Source organism: Leuciscus leuciscus (genome assembly GCF_965113295.1).
Source record: "Leuciscus leuciscus genome assembly, chromosome: 1".
Classification (NCBI taxonomy): domain Eukaryota; kingdom Metazoa; phylum Chordata; class Actinopteri; order Cypriniformes; family Leuciscidae; genus Leuciscus; species Leuciscus leuciscus.
This window is the reverse complement of record NC_138725.1, coordinates 56694190-56714366: the sequence shown is the minus strand read 5'-3', so window position 1 is coordinate 56714366 and position 20177 is coordinate 56694190. Positions and strand designations below refer to the sequence as shown.

The 20177-nt window shown below is 37.3% G+C and overlaps 1 protein-coding gene across 5 annotated transcripts in view; it reads left to right on the top strand.

Annotated features, from left to right (window-relative positions):
* znf385c (zinc finger protein 385C) overlaps window positions 1–20177 on the top strand; it is a 113422-nt gene that overhangs the window by 50996 nt on the left and 42249 nt on the right. The window contains exon 1 of one of the 5 annotated variants that reach the window (XM_082136696.1): window positions 5770–6984. The exons of 3 other annotated variants lie outside the window; for them this stretch is intronic. Coding sequence is in view for 1 of the 2 variants with exons in the window: in XM_082136695.1 (XP_081992821.1) it covers window positions 6975–6984 (10 nt within the window). In the remaining variant the exon portion in view is untranslated. Of the gene's footprint in view, window positions 1–5769; window positions 6985–20177 lie in introns of those variants that run through there. One more of the 5 variants, XM_082136695.1, reaches the window with a different exon arrangement.

The window sequence follows — 20177 nt, the reverse complement described above, 5'->3', positions numbered from 1 at the left end:
GATGAGTTAGTGTTTCATGATGGAAATTTTCCGGTTGGCTGCTCCGGGTGGCTGCAGTTAATGATAAAGTATGGCAGAACGACAGGAACAGAGGGTGAAAGAGACAGAGAGAGGGGGAAGTAGTATTTATTACTAAAAAAATCACAGTGGCATTAACATCATCAACATCAACATCATGGCTGTTGTCATCAGTCTCCTCATCACCGTCATCATCGTCATCTGTGTTTTAAATCACAAGGGCATAATGTGTCCTGTCAGCAACTCTGCCAATGATTCCCTAAACCCACTGTGAACAAATCACAAACGCCTTTCTCACTCCACTCTATTACACATTACCGTTCATCAGTGTGTATGCAGTGGAGTTTGTGTGCGAGTGTCTTTCTTGACATCGAATTATTTTCCCAATTATACATGGCTGTTCTCATGTTTTAGCCGCGCAACAACTCTTTTCATGCAGATGAAGTGGAAGGACAGAGAGCGGAATGTCGAGAAGGCTAAAGGTTCCGAGCGCGTGTTTTATTGGGCAGCGCTTGACTGAGCGAGACTTTGCTTGGGGTGATGTCTGTAGCGTGTAATTAGGATTTCATCATTTCTCTCATTCAGGCGAAAAATGGCACAATCTGGATTTACACACACACTATGAGAACAAACATTACAGTCTTGTGTACAGCACGATTCTAGTCTTCCTCTCTGTTTCTGATGCCGTCTATCACACACACTCAACTCACACTGTTATTCTCAGTGTGGTTAAACCCCATTGGCTGGTCAGGGGAATGGATGTCCTAATCCCTTTATCAGACCAAACAGATGCTGCCCCAGAACAAAGAGGGGTCCAGTGCGAGTGTGTGTGCTTGTGTGTGACATTGAGCGCAGGTCACTCGAGTGTATGTGTTTGACTCAGGCTAATATGCTGCTGTGAAATATTCTGGTTTTACATTCTCAGCAAATCACTTCAGATTCATTGTGACACTCATATTATGGGTGTTCGTATGGGAGTTCGTATGGGGAGAATGTTGGAGAAAGGATTTGAATTCCCATAGACACACAGTGCATCATTTTTTATTGTGTAACATTATTTAAATAATTTTGTATCATTATAGTTATTTTTATGTCTATTTATTTTGTTATATAATTTTTTATAATATTGTGTACATCTTTTTACTGCATCATAAAAAAATATGTATATTACAAAAATACTATTTTATAAGATATATTTATTAAATATAATTTTTTTTAATGTTTTTTGAGAGACGTGTCAAGACATTTTGTTTTTAATGTTTATGCTCACCAAGGCTACATTTATTCGGTCAAAAATACAGTAGTGTGAAATATTATATAATATATATAAAAAATATATTTTTTATATTTGAATATATTTTAAAATGTAATTTTATTCCTTGGATGTCACAGCTGAATTTTCAACTTAATTACTCCAGTCTTCAGTGTCACATGATCCTTCAGAAATCATTCTAATATGCTGATTTGCTGCTCAAATTTATTTATTTATTTTTATTTAAAAAAAAAAAATAAAAAAAATTTACATTCACTTTTTTTTTGTGCTACTTAATATTTTTGTGAAATACAGACATACATTATCTTCAGGACTCTGTGATGAATAGAAAGTTGAAAAGAACAGCATTAATTTGAAATAGAAATCTTCATATCTTTAAATTTCTAATATATATGTTTTATATTTGTCATATATAATGTAATGTTATTTAATTTTTAAAATATTTGTATTGACATCTCTACTCTAATCAAAATATTACCTTCTAGTAGATGTTGCTTATTGTCCTAATATCGTCATTTAGATTTTTCTTGACCTGTTTGTGTATGCTGTTTGTGTTGGGTTTTGAATATGTTGTTGTAATGTGAGTTAGGGTCTGTGCTGTGTGTACGTGTGTGTTCAGTGTGTTGTTGTTTATGTGTGTGTTGGTGTCAGGGAGTGTTTGTGTTGTGTGTGTTTTTCCTCTGTCAGCTCTTGTCAGTGTCAGATCTCTTCAGTGCTCTGATGGGCAGTGACAGGCCAGCACAGGAAATGATGTGCAGGAAGCAACCTCAAGCTCCATATGACACTATGTTGGCAGACAGCCTATCTGTGTGTGTGCTTCTGTGTGTTGGCTATATCTCAGCATCTAATCAAAGTAGGGTAATGTTGCGCATGACTGTGATAAATCTCTCTCTCTCACTCTCACACACACACACACACACACACACACACACACACACACACACACACACACACACACACACACACACACACACACACACACACACACACACACACACACACAATAGTCTTTTTCAGAAGTTAAAGGAATAGTTCACTGAAAAATGAAAATGCCGTCATCATTTACTCACCTTCATGCCGTGCCAAACCTGTATGACCTTCTCTTTCTTTCTTAAACACAAGATAAATTCTCAAAAACAAATGGCTTATAGCACAATTGCAAGAGTCATTCCTTTGCTCGACCTTTACTCTCATATTTTCCTCTGCTTTATGGACTTCTTTTTACTGGTTTTCCAGTCTCTCTTTCTCTCTCTCCTTCTCTTTCCCAGGTGCTTAAGACTCAAACTCCATTCTTTCCATTCTCTTTTCCATTCTCTCCCTAAATGCACATATGTATTCGCTCTCTTTGTCCTCCCCCCAGCCCCTGTCATTATTCCATAGTGTCATGCAGCGGGAGCGCCAACAGTTGTGGGATGTTGTTTGCTTTAGGTTGTAAGCCTTTTTGTACTTCGATTTTCCAGGTTAAGTGTGTGAAAACTCTTTCTCTCACGGATATTCATATTGCTGGTGGCATTAAATCTCTTAGTGTGTTTTGTTCAAAATGTACATTCACTTAATTACAGCAAATGTTTTGCATTCATTGGCTGCTAATTCAAATCTACACAAATCTCTTCATGTATGTTTCTTATAATAATAATAATAATAAAATCATGCAAATAAAGGAAATAATCTGCATAGAACTCTTTATATATTAAAGTCCCTCTGTGGTGAAAATCACATGTCTATGTGGTGTTTTTAATTTGCTAAAGGAAAACCATGTACAAATTCATAAGTCAACACCATTACTGGGGATTTTCTCCTTAAAACTGCAGTGAACCAAATACTGTCTCAAAAACGCGGTTTGAAATCGCTGGTGTTTCTGAAGTCACAAATTACCTTGTAACCAATCAGGTCAACGAGTGGATCTCTGAGCTGGTGCGAGTGACTGGAGGCGGGGCTAATTTGCATAATCATGGAACGGCGCATACTAAATGAGGCAAGGGTGTAGAGTTACATTCAAGCTATTTCTAGGCAAGAATGTTTTTTCAAGGATTTTTTTTTTACATGTGTCATTTTGGTGATCAAAGATGAGTTTTAAGGGATAAAATTATTGACTACAGGGTAACTTTAAGATATGTTTTATGTACTGCTCTAAATAGGCACTTGTTATAATGATAGTAAATTTGTCTCGTAATATAATTTATATAAAAAAAACTAAAATAGATCGATTCAACAACAAAAATCCATGCAAACAAATGCATTCATTTTCAGACGCTTCAATTTGAACTGGTGAACGGCAGTAAAAAAAAACACAAAAAAAAACAGCGAGACCGGCTTTTTTGGATCTTATCAACCTCGAAAATCTCAAGCTGCCAGTTTCTCTCTCTTGACTTAATCAGCAGTTTTTTTCTGTTTGACAGTCCGTGTTATCAGTCAGATTCGCTTGGACCTGTGCAAGTGTTGAGGAGGCAGATGGAGGAGGCTAGCATTACCAGGCAGTGAGACCTCTCATAATTTACTTGCACCTTTATTCCAAATGGCTGCTACGAGCACATGGTAGTGGGAAACAAGAAAACAAAGACTAGCTCACGGCAGTAGGACCCTTTGAAATGAAATGCTCACTGTATTTTAGGTATTGGCAAAAGCGCGTGTATGGCGTTTGTGTGTTTTCCAATGGTTCTGAATGATGGGATTGATTGGCAGGCTGCTTTATTTACATCAGCTATGTTTTCAGCTGAAAGGATTTTCACTGAGCGCTACGCTAAGGTCATGATACTGCTCTGAATGTCTGTCTGCAGCTGTAATAGACTCTTAACGCTACTGGAGGAGTAAATCACTTCCTCCTCCACCTGCCCATCACCTCTTGTAATACGCCCTACTGCACTCTGGAAAACTGAAGGCTTGAAGACTAATTGCTGAATTATTCAAATTATTCAGGAACAGTTTTGACTTTTGAGAACTTTTGACAAGTACTCAATGTTCTCTACAATTTGCTGATGCAATTGTGTGGCTACAGGTCTTGAGACATGTTTTTTTGAATGTGGTTTTAGTTTAAAGGCATAGTTTGGAATTATTTGATTACCCTCATGTCGTTCCAAATCTGAATGCTTTCTTTTTTTTCTGTGAAACACCCCAAAAAAATTCTAAAGAATATTTCCATATTTCCAATGGAACTAAAAAAACACTATTAGAACACGATAAAAACCAGAGATTCTATATTCTGATTCTTCTGAAGTCATGCATGTCCGCTACAGCTCACAAATTATTTGTGTATATTCCATAAAAAAAAAATGTAAAAATTTTTTTTTTAAACAACTTGAGGGTGAGTAAATAAGGACGAACTGTACTTTTATCTAAAATGAGAGATGAAAATGCTAATTTGATGCTCTTAAAGAGGCCAAACCATTTATTTGATTGTATTAAATTGTTCTCTTGAGCACAACACACAGACAAACACTAATACTGTATATGTGTGTGTGTGTGTGTGTGTGTGTGTGTGTGTGTGTGTGTGTGTGTGTGTGTGTGTGTGTGTGTGTGTGTGTGTGTGTGTGTGTGTGTGTGTGTGTGTGTGGATGGATGGATGGATGGCGGAAGTATTTTGGCAGGAAGAGGGCACAGCTGTCTCTGCTGTCACCGCTAATGTCTCAGAGCTTCAGAGCTTCAGGCTGAGCAAAATGAAACACATACACATATGCACACAGAACCAGCATACATCGGATCACTGTTTGTGCTATATCTACAATATTACGTAATATGTTGAGCGAGAGGAGTCATGGTCACAGTACATACCTGGAAGCAAAGATGATGCAGGAAGGTAATTTCAGGGATTTAACTGTATGTTAAAGAAAAAGAAAGAATTGAATAATCTGTACAAAGATTCTTTCTAGTCATTTGTCAAATACAGCCCAGTCCACTCTCCAGTACAGACACAAAGACCTCCAGGGGAAACTCTGGGAGAGGTGTTTATGGCACCAGTAGGGGGTCCAAAATGCCCCATGAGGACTGATGGAGATACCATGCTGTAATAATACCAGCCATCAGATTTATTGATAAAATAAAGCCATATTTTGTAATGTGAATATGGTCTAAAATATTTCCAGAAACATTTCCTGTTCGGTTTCTGTTCTCTCTCAATCATTCACAGACTACACTGGTTAATTTTTTTCTGATCAGGCAGGTGGTTGATGGTTCACTTGTTTGTCTCAGTTCACTTGTTTGTGCTCACAACGTTCTATATCCAAGTATGTCAGTTGTGCAGAACAGGGAGTGGAATGTACCGAAATTTCAGTATTTATGAAACATAGGCGAAGGGTTTCTGTACAGTGCATTTTCAACGGAGCATCCCATGAGTTCAGGGAGAGTTTTAAATGCTGGTGAAGCAATCTGACTGTCATTGTTGGTCACATTATAGTGGCAACATGTTGAATGTACTTTCTCCTGATTGTATTCATACCACACATATGCGTACTTAACCTATTTCTTATACCTGTACCTGTTTATTTATGACGTGATTGTGAATCTCTGCCGCTCCACTCACATATGCTATGCTGTTCCAGACTGGCTTGATCAGCTTGATACTTTGGCTTCTTTTGGAACGTTCTTTTCAGAGCGATATTTTGAAAGATAGAAACATTGACAGCCAATCAGAATCCACCCAACTTTAAAGAGATGGTTAATTTAAACACTCTTTACAATAAGATTCTTTAGTTAACTACATTAGTTAACATGAATTTAGAATGAATACATCTACAGCATTTATTACTTAATATTAATTTCAACATTTACTTATACATTATTCAAATCAAAGTTTGTATTTGTTAAAATGAGTTAATGCATGGTGAACAAACAATGAGCAGCTGGATTTTTATTAACTAACATTAACAAAGATTAATAAATACTGTAACACATGTATTGCTCATTGTTTGTTCATGTTAGTTAAGACAAACTAATGTTAACTAATGAACCTTATTGGAAAGTGTTAGCATTTAAAGTGACAGCGTTTGTGTGGACGCTAAAAGCTATAGTGATCTTTACAGTGACCGTTCATGGTGTGAACAGGCCTTAACCGTCCGGATTTTGTCTGAAACAATTACATGATCGTTGTATAAATGCAGTATCCCACTTGATATGTAATACAAAACAAACATCATTTTTTTCTTTATAATTGGCTATGGTTTAGTTCTAATCCATGTAAATGTATCATTGAGAGTATCCCATGTCTGCTAAATTATCTAGAATCATTGTAGGTAGAAAAATACCACCCCCCTTCACAGACGCACACAGAATTATTTAGCCGAAATCAAGGACCATGAAAGGAGAAAATAGCACCAGCTAATTTTCCCATCTGTGCCGTTCGTTCAGGTTAAGCGGCAGGCAGGAAAAAGAGCGAGAGAGAGAAGGTGGTGGGGGTGTAGATGGGGGTAAAAGACTGTCGATCATACTCTCCCTCCTCCTCCTCCTCCTCCTCCCCGTCGAGGGCGCGCAGATCAGCGGAGCACTGCGCGAGTGTGTAACGTTCCTTCTGACACATCAACTCTAGGACCAGAAACAAGAGTGAGACTCATCGAAGAGTGAGAAATCTGAGGGGAAAAGTCACATATCGACCTGTCGGAGAATATTTATTAACCCCTCTGATTTTCCTGCGCTGATTTTTTTGTTTTTTTGGTTGGTTTCTTTTTGGAAACCAGGATATTTTTTCCACAACATGCTTATCGGTAAGTCAGTTCCAATAGACATATTATTGTATTTGTGTTCGTGGCATATTCTGTATAATAAGTCCTTAAATGTGGTAATAGTGTCACGCTTGTTCTGCGTTGAAGATGCCTCTCGTGCCCAAAGTCCTTGCTCTAGTATGCGCACTGACCACCGGCACGCGCAACGCTTTTTAGTCGAGGTGTTGGCTCGTGTTGCTTTATCGATACGAAATTAGGCTGAAAACGAAAAGTTCTCAAGAAATATAAGGCATACGATGTAGAACGTTCTAGAAGCCGAGAAGCTCCAGAAGTGAGTGTGTGAGATCTGTGATTGTGTGTGTGTGGCAGAATTGGTTGCACGAGACGCTGGCAGATGCGCGTGCGACTGTCATACGCATGCCATCAAACGGCCTTCAGTTTGTCTGTTAGCCGCTTAACTAGAGTGACGTTTGGTCCAGTAAACACCTGTAAAAGCCCGGTCTTTTAACAACTAAAATATTTTTGGACCCGCAATCCCGGTTTAATTAGTAGCAGGTGCCATGGTCCTCAAAACACACGTTTCCCTTCACAGTTGACCTCTGTAGTTCGAGAGACCGATGCACTGAGACAAAAAAAAAATATGAGGGACCGAGGGATGATGAAGAGAATGCTGTGTAAGTTTTGTTCATCTCTCGTGACACGGCCGAGCGCATTGGAATGACATTTAAAAAAACTTTCGTGCTCTCTCTCTCTCTCCTCTCTCTCTCTCTCTCTCGCTGGTCCTGCAGCGAGCTACTACAGCAATGCAGAAATTATCTTTTTTTTACATACGCATCGTGAAAATATTTTGTGAACAAACATGCGTTTAAAATAAATAAAACGACCTGTCATTTATTCGCCGCCACTATTAAATTCTGTAGGCTACAAATCACAACTTATCTTATTTTAAGATGTTTTTCTTTTTAATTCATGCAACAACAAAAAATAGTTTTCTGCTAAAATAATTTATTCTTTAAAGTCCTCCTTTAAAGGGCATTTTGAATCTCAAAGCACCTGGTCTTCCTCACAAGAGCTCAAAGCAGCGGAGCGGAAAATTAAAAATGATAAAGGATTGATCCTGCACGCGCTGGAAATGCTTTATCAATAACGCAGCTCATTTAAGGAAATCGTTTGAGTTTTTTTTATTTTTCTTAGCTCATGAATTTCGTTGGGATCGAAGCCATTTGTTTATGCATTTCATCACGGTGCCTTTTCATTTTGGGGTTTTCCATTTCGTTGTTTGTGATTTAATTGTTTTTTAATAAACTGTGTGCTTTAGATGTATTTGTTTTAAAAAATATATATCGTTTATTTTTTATTGTCTTTTGTATATGTTATTTTTGTTTTTATTTGTAAAAAAATGTGTTTTAATTCTATTGGAGTTATTTTTGTATTTATGTTTTTCTACATTGAATGTAGACTTACATAGAATTGCTGTGTCTTGACATTTTTGTTGTAATTGTAATTTTTTATTCTAGAATCCATCATTTAGGTTTTTGTGAGCGAGGCTTTTGTAAATAGAAATGAAAGGAAGCAGGAAAGATTGAAATGTCCTTCTCACCTCCTTGGTCTCAATTGCTCTCATTATTAACTAGATACCACTGCCCTGTCCGCTTAGCAACACGGACAAAAAGACACACAGATGTTACACAGCTACACAAAGTTACACCGAAAACACAAAGCTGTTTAAATAAAGACGCTCAGATTAAATCCAAGGAAGATGGAGACAAAGAGAGGAGGGAAAAGGGAGAGAAAGCTGCAGCATGAAATGGCACCAGCTTTCACTCACAGTTAGTCTGAAATCAGCACTTATTGACGATCAGCATCAAGCGGATGTGTCTTTATGTAAATAATCCATCACCTACTCTCAGGCGTGAATTATCTGTGAATGTAGCTCAGGTTATGGGGACAAAGGTCATGCCCTTGACATTCTTTAACAGTCTGGAGCAACATTTTATTTAAATTACATGCATTGCCTATACCTTGACCACCACCTCTTACTGTTAGCATGGTCAGTATTTTATGTGCTTTTGGCATATGATTCTTAAAAATAAAAAATAAAATGTACACGTCAGAATGCTTTGCATAAATCAGCTGCTAATTAAAACCGTATCTGTCTGTCTCTGTCTCGAACATTCTCCTCTGTAATTATGGAGGTGTACGAATGCGAGTGTGTGCTTCTCTCTGGGCCGAAGTCACACCGTGATCATTGGATTTTTTGGCTATTTTCTCAACCCCCCTCTCACTGTCATGGTTTCAGTTGTCGTGGCAGTGCCCCAGCCCGTGTGTTTGTAAGTGTGGGGAATGCGGTAATACCATCCTTTAAGCGAATGCTCTTTGCCAGCCGCATATTACTACACAGCACTCTACAGGAAGGCCCTACTGAAACACTGCAAACTCAATGCAAGACATTTTATTCACAAATATTGTTTTTATTAGAAAGATATTTGCAGTATTAAAACATAAAAAGAGTCATTTAATGTTCCCAAAGGTCTGGTTATGAGGAAAAATATGTTAAATAAACTGTCAAAATTATTTTGAATAATTGCTGTGATATTTTTTCTGCCACAGTTTTTGATAGTAAGGTTGTTTACAGTGAACATCTAATATCGAATGTGACGTCATGTCTTTTGTAATGTCATTTTTAGTGACTTTGAACGTGGCTCATCCAATCAGATTTTAGAGTTTGAATTATGCAGTTTTTTGATAGAGATTTGATCCAGATTCTTGCACCATTCTTCAAAGACTTACTGCATTTCTATAAATTTGCTGTTGCTTCCCTCATCAAAATCAGCACCTTGGAAATTCCGACACTGTCACATTTCCGTTTCCTGGTCTTTTTACATTTTGGCTTTCAGCGTGGCCTCCAAATATTTACCACCCCACAATTTATCAGTCGATGAACACACAATGTAGAGCACTGATGCGTCATGTTAAACTGACATCCAGAGCAAACAGTCTAACAGTCGTTCCTTTCTTGGGTTTTGTTTTTCGGCTCGCCGGAGCCTCTCCTTCGGTAATGGAGGTTATATTCAACTCATCTATTTAGTGACGCAGTGACTGTGAGTGTGCGTCTGCTCCCTGTAGAACAGCGAATGAGTGACAGGGCAAGTCATTAAAATGAAATGACAGCATGGGCTTGATTGGCCTGTCAGTTCGTCTGAAGTGCTTGTGTGTAAGTGTGTGTGTGTGTGTGTGTCACAATGACAAGAGGGTAAAGCATATGCTCTCAGCAGGGGTTACGAGACCAAAAATGACCGTCTATCAATGTATGTATGTGAATGTTTATCAAAACATATGTACAAACGATGCGCTGAACACGGACTCATACGGCACTTGACTTCATGACCCGGAGAGAGAGACAGAGAGATGCAGGATGAAACAGGGATTTAACCTGAAATGGAAGAACTTACTCTCTCTCTCTCTCTCTCTCTCTCTCTCTCTCTCTCTCTCTCTCTCTGATTAGAGTGTGACAATCTTTGAAGCAGCTGAATGCTGCGTCTCTCTCTCTCTCTCTCTCTCTCTCTCTCTCTCTCTCTCAGTCTGTCTCGCTGAGTAAATACCTTCTATTCCAGTTCCTTTATGAGGAAGCTGATGATAAGGAATGTCTTTCATCCACAGTAGATCGGCTTCTTCCATCCCAGCTTAAGAGAATGTGTGTGTGTGTGTGTGTACGCCCATGTGCGCACAGTGATTTTAGGATTAAGTTTTTCCTAGCCCAACCACAACAATAGTGTCTGTTTGTGTAAGTTCGTGTGTGTTTGTCTAGTGTGTATGTCTAGACTCTAGAGCTGCAGTAATGGGGTGGTTAGAGATTCAGCCTTTTACTTGCTAGAATGACCATCACGTTTTAAGATGAAGTGGCTGAATTAAGTTAAACGTTGATTTAACCATTTAAAACAGCATGAAATAGCATCTGCAATGCATTTAACCTCTGTAATGTGACGTATTTCCTAGTCCAACAAAATATATGGCGCAAAATAATGAAGCGAGGTTTTTACGGTTTGAATTTAATTGGATTGCTGTTGTATGGTAATGATGTTATTGGTTCATTGTTCCTGTGGTCTTGGCTAAATCAGCAGAAAGGAATAGCAGTTGTATTGCTCTTTTAGAATAATGTGATGAATCATGACATTTATTTATTTTTTACACCACTGTTGAAAAGTTTGGGGTTGATAATGTTTTTAAAAGAATTCTCTTATGCTCACAGAGGCTGCATTTATTTGATCAAAAATACAGTAAAAACAGTAATATTGTGAAATATTATAGCAATTTCAAATAACTGCTTTTTTATTTTAATATATTTTAAAATGAGATTTATTTCTGTGATGTCAAAGCTGAATTTTCAGCATCATTACGCCAGTCTCCAGTGTCACATGATCCTTTAAAAATCATTCATGCTGATTTGCTGCTTCAAGAAATATTTCTGATAATTCTCAATGTTGATTGTGCTGGTTAACATTTCTGTGTAAACTGTGCTAAAAAAAAAAAATCAGGATTCTTTGATTAATAGAAAGTTAAATAGAACAGCAAATATTTGAAAGAGATTTTTTTTTGTAATATTATAAATGTCTTTACTGTCTCTTTTGATCAGTGTAATGCATAAACTGCATAGTTAATCTCTGACCACAAACTTTTTGCTAATATTTTATTTTTTTAAATATTTAAATCACATTTAATTGAATGTTGTTGTAAGATCTAAATTTAAAGTCAGCACGAAAGAGCATTTACAATCTATTTTACTTCCAGAGTGCAATGTATTGAATTTACACATGATACTGAATATTCAGTTTTAAAACAAATTAGGATGAGATCGGGAATTGGAACCATCAGGAATTGATTGCACCCTGTAAGGTTGATGTTGCACACCAGAATAAAGTAAGACCTGAAACCTGAAAGCAAGTTTGCAGTCAATTGTGGAGAGGAAGAAATGTCCCAGGAATCATATTTATTTGAGCCTTTAGCTGCTGGGGCTCGAGATGGTGGATGGGACATGAAGGCTAAAGGTCAAGTTCTCCCTCGAGAGCATCTATAATTTGCTATTATTGCCGTAGCCTTTATTGCATTAATTACTGTGTTAACTATTGGCAATATTTTTTAAAGGCTGCATTTCCCATTACAGCAGCATAAAATAATGCTTATAGCTATTTTGCTATATTGGTTAACATAATTTTTTTGATAATCTTTTCAGAAGTGAAAAAAGTTTTTTTCTTAACTTTATATATTTTGATGAAATGTAATGAAGAACATTTTGTCCCTTTAAAAAAAAAATTGGGCCAAAAAAAGGCCATTATAAAAATAAATAGGGCAATTTTATTTCACGCTGACTCTAAATGATATCAGCTGTGTTTCTTTAATAAAAGCAAGCATATTATTTGTTGTAATGTCAGATTGTCGCCCCAGTGGTAACATTGAGCTGTTTACATTGATATTGACAAATTAAGAGACGTTCTGCCAGTAGTTCTTTGTCACCTTGTCAGTTCTTTCTCCCTCACACATGCACAAACACAAGTGAGCAAGTCCTCACCACAGCGCCAAATAATTTATCCTCTCGCATCGTCTCTGCAGTGGGAGCCATTTTGGTGCCACAGTTTCGTTGTAGTAACTGAGCCCAGAGGGGGCAACAGAGTTGCTGCAGGACCAGTTCGAGCCAGCATAGCAAAAATAGTACCCTCCGTCCCCATCCTCTAGGCCAACTAGCCTTTTTTGTTCCTCCCGTCGCTTGCGGGAAGGTGACTTTGACATCCGGCCACTGTTATCTATGCTTTGCCTTGACTCATGATCATGGAGGTCATTAAGGGCAGCAAGAGGTCTAACTGCTCCCCTGCTGGATAAGACAGTGGTGCCAGTGTTCTCTAAAGGCCCTTTACAGGGGTGTTGGGTCTGACGAGTTCTCCTTGAGTGCTAATAGCCCACGTATGCTCATTGCGCGCACACACATATGCGCACACAGAAGGATCAGAAAGTGGAAGGGCAGGGTTGATTGGGGGTAATTTGGGGATTTTGGAAGGGCAGCTATTTCGTCTACAAATGTCCCTGGAGAGAGAACGAGTGGAGGAGGGGGAGGGAACAACAGCGATAACGTTCACACTCTGTCATGTGCACGCACGCACACACACAGCATTGTTTTGTTGTGTTGGCCACATTGATACATTGGTGCACTGTGGGATGCTGGAGGTGTGTGCGGTGGCCTAGAAAAAGCATCACACCCGTGGCTCCGGACAGGAGGGAGAGGGGGGTCTGGAGAGGTAATTCTGTCTTTAGGCTCCTACAAAGAAGGTCAGTACTGCCCATGGGCCTCTCTTCTCCTCTCCTCTCCTCTCCTCTCCTCTCCTCTCCTCTCCTCTCCTCTCCTCTCCTCTCCTCTCCATCATTAGCTCAGCCTCATGTCGTTCTAAACCCATCTTTCTTCTGTGGAAAACAAAATGAGATGTTTTGAAGAATGTTCATGCTGCTCTTTTACCATATAATTCTATCATAACTGGGAAAAAAATTTAATGAAACTTGAACACATTTTCATGATTCTAAAACTAAATTAAAATAAAATGGTTGACAATTTAATATTCGTTTTTGATACGTGGTATATTATAAAACTTAAAATATGAAAACGCCACTAGATGGCAATTACACTAGATAGTGCTGAGAAATTTAAAGTTGTGAAACATTTTTAAATGTAAACTACATACACTACTGTTTAAATGTTTGGGTTAGTAAGATTTTTTTAAAGGAAATTATAATTTTTTCAACGAGGATTAAATTGCATTCAATTAATCAAAAGGGATAGTAAAGACTTTGATAACGTTAAAGATTTCTATTTCAAATAAATTGTTCTTTTGAACCTTCTATTGATAAAGGAATCTTGAAAAAAAAAAAGATTATGGTTTCCACAAAAATATTTGACAGAACAACTGTCAAAGTAAATTATCGTATTGTGTCACTCTGAAGACTGGATTAATGATGCTGAAAATTCAGCTTTGTCATCACAGGAATAAATTACATTCTGAAATATATTATAGACTTAAAATTTAAATAGACTTATATTAAATCTTTATATTATTAAGAAAAATATTTCACAGTATTACTGTTTTTACTATCATTTTTAAGAAATAAATGCAGCCTTGGTATAATTTTCTGTCTCTTTGGGGATTGATTGGCCATTTTATCTTTGACTGAATAAAAAAAAATGGTAGGAATTTTTTTTTAAATGTCTCCTTTAATGTTTCACAGGGAAAAATCCGTAAATGTGATTTCTGGTTGAACTAACCCTTAAAGGGTTAATTGGTTAGCCTTTCTTTACAAAGTCTGTGCTCTTTAGAAGCATGACTAAAGCTTTAAGACAGAAAAGTAATTAGCCAGCTAGTCACTTAGGATGTAGTCTAGTTTAATGTCTGGTTTAAGTCATCTAAGCCCATAAGCCTCTTAGTCTGGAGATGGCTTGATTGGCTTAGTTCTGGATCTGATACAACTGATAAAGATTGGCCGGTACTAGTTATGCAACCAAATATGATATTATCAGTGTTTGATATGTTTAAATGCGTGTATATGAGAGAGAGAGAGAGAAAAGAATATGACCGCTTAGATCTGTCCAAGTATCTGTTACAAGGAAGGTCATTTCACTTAACGTGGTGGGGAATATATTCCCTCTGAGATACAGCAAGGCTACAGAAGAATAGAGTGGGTGAAAAGGAAACTCTGATGTTAAGTGTGTGTGAGAAAGAGAGAGACAACATCTTCTATCACTAGTGAGCATTGTATTGGCTCTGATGCGCTCTGTCTGCCCAAATCTACTGCCTGAAGGTGAAGTCAATGCATCACCTTGACAGCGTGTGTGTGTGTGTGTGTGTGTGTGTGTGTGTGTGTGTGTGTGTGTGTGTGTGTGTGTGTGTGTGTGTGTGTGTGTGTGTGTGTGTGTGTGAATGTGCACACTTATGCATGTGTGTTTCTGTACATCTATGTACATGTTTAACCTTCATGTTCATGAGATTGACATTTGCTGATTTTATGTTCAAGGTCCCAGAGGTGATGTACATATAAAAATGAAAACATTTCGAAATTGCCTTATTTTCAGATCTTCATATTATTGTGCTGTTTGTTCCTCTGACCTAATCAAAACTTATTAGGCATATTATTAACTATTTCCCCGCCATTGACAACATATTCACTGTTATACTGTAGGGGGCGCTATTACGCATATTCTGAAAGAGTACAGAATCTCCAGATCAAAACACAGGCGGAGAAGAAGCAGAAACAAGCGATAGAAGCATTGCTTACGCAGATGTAAGCTAACACAATCATCAAACATTAAACATCATATAAATCAAAACTGCCTAATGTTACTGAATGAAATGTCGAACCCATGAAGGGGTATAGGACGGTGCAAGCTTTAGGGGTGTTGATGGACGTGATCTACTCCATTTATGTTTTGATCATTCTGAATTTGATCCTGACGTAGTCTTTGACAAAAACTAGATTTTCTCAGCTTTTTGTTCAAAATGTTCTGGGGGCCACGAAATTTTTGTGACAATGATCAAAAATGGCTGGCAACTTTATTAAATGTAACTTATTTTTAAATGTTGGCGGGAAAAATTAGGTCTCTAGCTTTATAGACTAAATCTAGCTTTCCTGTAGCTCAGTGGTAAGAGCATTGCGTTAACAACGCAAGGTTGTGGGTTCGATCCCAGGGGATTGCACATACCTATGTATAAATGTATAGGATAATGCAATGTAAGTCGCTTTGGATAAAAGCGTCTGCCAAATGCATAAATGTAAAAGAGTTAATATCTAGACAGAATTGACTAACTTTTTGTGTCTGATTAATTTGACCCCAAAATTTAGGTTAAACTCGAGTAACTGATGATCAGTCAGCACTATGATTAGCAGATTACCCAATTACAAATACAATAGATAGTGGCAGCTGTGAGTGTTACGTGAGTGTGTAAGTGCGTATTTGCCTCTCTCTGTATTCCTCTCTGCTGTGTTGTGTTGTCTATCACCACAGCACTGACAGGCCAGTCAGTGGATACATAAAGTGTGTGTGTGTGTGTGTGTGTGTGTGTGTGTGTGTGTGTGTGTGTGTGTGTGTGTGTGTGTGTGTGTGTGTGTGTGTGTATCATCATCCGGGTGATAAAGCAGATATTCACATAGATTTTGATGTTTGTGTGTATATAAGCATAATTTTAATGCACTTTAACCAATTTAAACAGGGAATTTGTTTTTAAACTTTTCAGTGAATTTGAGTAATTTGATTCATTTTGTTATCCCTCAAAAATTGCCTAAAAATCAAGTAAATGTTTTTTTTTTTTTTTTTTATAATATAATGGAGTCCAAAGGTTCTGAGATCACATTGGAAATCTTAAATTTAAAATTAAAAACATGTTTTATACTCTGATCATGCAAACTCCTTTGTACAAGAGGTTGGATACTTGCTTCTATTGAAGCACAGCCTTTTACTTAAATTGTTATGCAGATCAAATAATTTACAATGAAATGAATTGTATCAAAATGCAAAATAGATGCATTTCCTCTATTGGTTTCGGCTTGCAAAAAAAAAAGTGGGGGAAAAAGACCCTTTATGCCATTTTAGATGAAATGCGCATTGAGATATTTATAAAATGTCATCTAAAGACTGAAAAATATTGAAAAGCAATTTTTTTGTTATATCACCCAGCCCTAATCATACCACTGTAATTTTACTCATTTATGCTAAAAAGGCAATGGCTTTTTTAGCATTCAGTACGTTCCCCGTTTCAAAAGAGAGAGAGAGATCGGGACAGAGGAGAAAGAACAGAGAGATGGACAGATAAGAGTGAAATGAATGTCAGAAGTGTTACGCTTTGTGCGGTTCTTCAGTTAAATCACCAAAAGGCTGTTTAATAAGTCGACATGTCTTCAGTTAGCAGAGGGACCGCGGGGACCGTTTATAGCGGCGCGCGGTTGATGTCACGAGGGGGAGGACGGTAAATGAAGTCTCACAGATGTGCTTGTGTAGATTAATGTCTTCATTGAACTGCCATTATTTGGCATGACGCATGAGGCTTATTTAAAACAATTACAGACCACTGCTGCCAAATTCAGCTCCCAACTCATTAGCCAGGATCTCTGATAAAATGCGAAAGCAGACTAAAAAAAACACATTCACACGCCGGAAATAGGGCGAGTGGGAAGGGACATTTCAATGACATTACGTCCTTCAAGAGGTGCTGCATCTATTCAACCCATAAATAGATATACAAAAAGATAAAAACTGAACACCTGCTTACTATGAACCACAATGCTGTTCGAGAGATAGATGGTGAGCGACAATAAAGCGACGAGTACAGATACATAGTAATAGCTATATGTTTAGCCCTGTCTCTGTGACGCATTTTCCACCATAATCGCCATACATTTGCATTTATGTTCACGCTCTTAGCAGGCACATCCTTAGCGAAGCACTGAACAGGTTGAATAATAAGATTTTAAAAGCACTTTTCCTTATCACGCTGCTGCAGTCTCCCTCTGCATTAACATCAAGCACGTCTAATCTCTCTCGCTAAGTCTGGGGGTGGCTGTATACGTTGTGTTTTTCTTCAGTAAGGTGTTTAATCATGTAATAAGTGATGTTTATTTTGAGGTCACAGCCCTTAAGTGGCTTCTGATACAGGAAATGACTTCATTTAAACAGGAAATGAACTCCACTAAGCTTCTGTCACTCCACATCACTATATAAGTGGCTCTGACTGAACACTCATTTTCTGTGTTGAGGTGTCTGTGTGTTAAAAGAGAGAGACAGACAGAAAGAGAGAATGAAGGGGTGGAGGGAGTTTTTTTTCCATGTAGCCTATGTATATGAAATTTTAAAATGGCACTTGGTTTGCTATTTTTTATTTAATGCAAGGAAGTTCATTTATTTTTATGTGTGTCTAAAGTGTCCAAGTGTGTCCAGATATATTGGGTTTCCTGGGTATAGTATATAATCTGTATATTTAAAGAAAAAAGAAGAAAAGAATATAATTCTGAAATGTACATTGAAATGTTACGAATATTATTTATGTTTTCTAATCAAAATGTATTTGTATGCTTAATTTACAATTATATTATATTATAATACAATTATATTATTATCAAAACTATTAAAATTTTTGTATGTGTGTATATACATACTAGACACATATCTATATGTGTGTGTGTGTGTGTGTATGTATGTATGTGTATATACATATATATATACATGCATAAATACATAGGGGTGTAACAATATATTGTGTCACAATATATCGCAATACAAAAATGCAACAATATGTATCGTGGATAGTGACAAAATGTATCATGGAGTTTTAGTGTCAGTACTACATTAAACTACATAATGTTGAATATAATGTATAATAATGCAATGGGGTAATATTTGTGGGTCCTGCTAATGCCAAATGTCTTATGTTACCAGTAAAAAGTGGCGTATATTATTTTAAATATGTCAGTGACAGAGTGCAAGCATATTCGTCTAAAATAATTCTGTTTTCAGCTTCAGATTCACGAATATTTTTATTCTGGTGTCACTATTGTCCTGTGCATTGGTTCCCAGCACCAAGCCTATTCATTTACACCCACAATAATATAAAACTTAGCATTTTAATCAACAGTAAAATTTTTGTTAACCTTTTACCATATGTCTTGGAGTATCGCAATAATATCGTGTCGCGAGTTCAGTATTGTGATATGTATCGAATTGTGACATGAGGGTATCGTTACACCCCTAATACATACACAGTATTTGGACACTTTAGTCACACTTAATGTATGAAATTAAATAAATAAAAATGTGACAATAATAAGCTATTAATTTCAATGTAATTATTACATAATTAAAATTGTGAATTTAATAATTTAAAAAAATAAGTAGAAAGAAGAGTCTTTTCCATAATCATTAGTGCTTATTGATAATGATTGAATGTTGGCTGTAATAAATGACATGCCTGTTCTAATTTGACCGTTTTTAATAGTTTTTTATTTATTTAATAACTCTATAGTACAAAAAAAGAGCAAAAATCTTTTTAAAGAACTTATCAGTGTAACAACTGCACAGCCTCTGGCAAGATTTTGCTGTCGCAATCAGCCCCGCTCTCTCCCAGCACACACACACACACACACACACACGGTGTGATTGAGATAAGAAAACAGCATGCGCTCTCCCTCTGCATATATTCACCCTGCAGTCATGACGCTCACAAATAAGAACACACTTCCTCACTATTTCCCATCCATTTCCTTGTTGTTTTTTTCCTCATCTGCATGGCATTTTCCATTGTGCCGCTGTGGTTTACAGAAGTGTGACAGATACTTTAATTTTATATTTATGTCCTGCAATTCATGCTCTTTATCAATTTGAAATTTGCAATCGTGTACCAAACCTCTCACCCTCCCTTCCTTCAGCCTGACTCTCTGGGGGAAAAAGAAAAAAGGAGTAATTTATCACTGTGCAGCCTCAGGGTGTTTAACACACACACACACACACACACACACACACACACACACTAGTGCGCGTGCACACACACACACAGACACACACACACACACACACACAGAAGCCTTAGGCTTTATTGTTCCTTTGTGGCAGATGGGTTGCCCGCTTTGCACCATTGGTTTTGATGATGTTCTCCCTCTCAGTCACTCTCTCTGGAATGCACACGCTTACACACCTACTGAAGAGCCTTTATTTGACAGTATGGCACATAAAATGTGTTTTTTGGGGCCATATGGCCTGCAGTTATTGAATGGACAATAAGTTAGGAAACTACATATAAAGAGTTATTTCCTCTGACATAATGCTTTTTTATGCTTTTTTTTTTTGTGAGTTATGGGTGTTTCAGGATGATTTTTATTTTAATGACAGTGCTAATCTTGTGTTGATTTTATTTTCAATTATAAATAGAATTTATGATGTTAATAATGATTCAAAGACATTAAATGTTATTTTGACACGCAGTGCTCCGCACTTGAGGCTCCTAGTCACGCTCAAGAGCTTTGGCTTCTGATCTTATCATTTAATCACGTCGTTTATTGTCTCCTTCGGGCTCGCTAACACTTTTTTTCTATTCTGATTCAGTAGCAGCCTGTACAGGTTACATTAGCAGTCCCTTCACACCGCACGCAACACAAACAAATAATATCCACCTGCCTTGTTTAATTCACAAACAAACTCTCTCGGCAGAATTTTGACT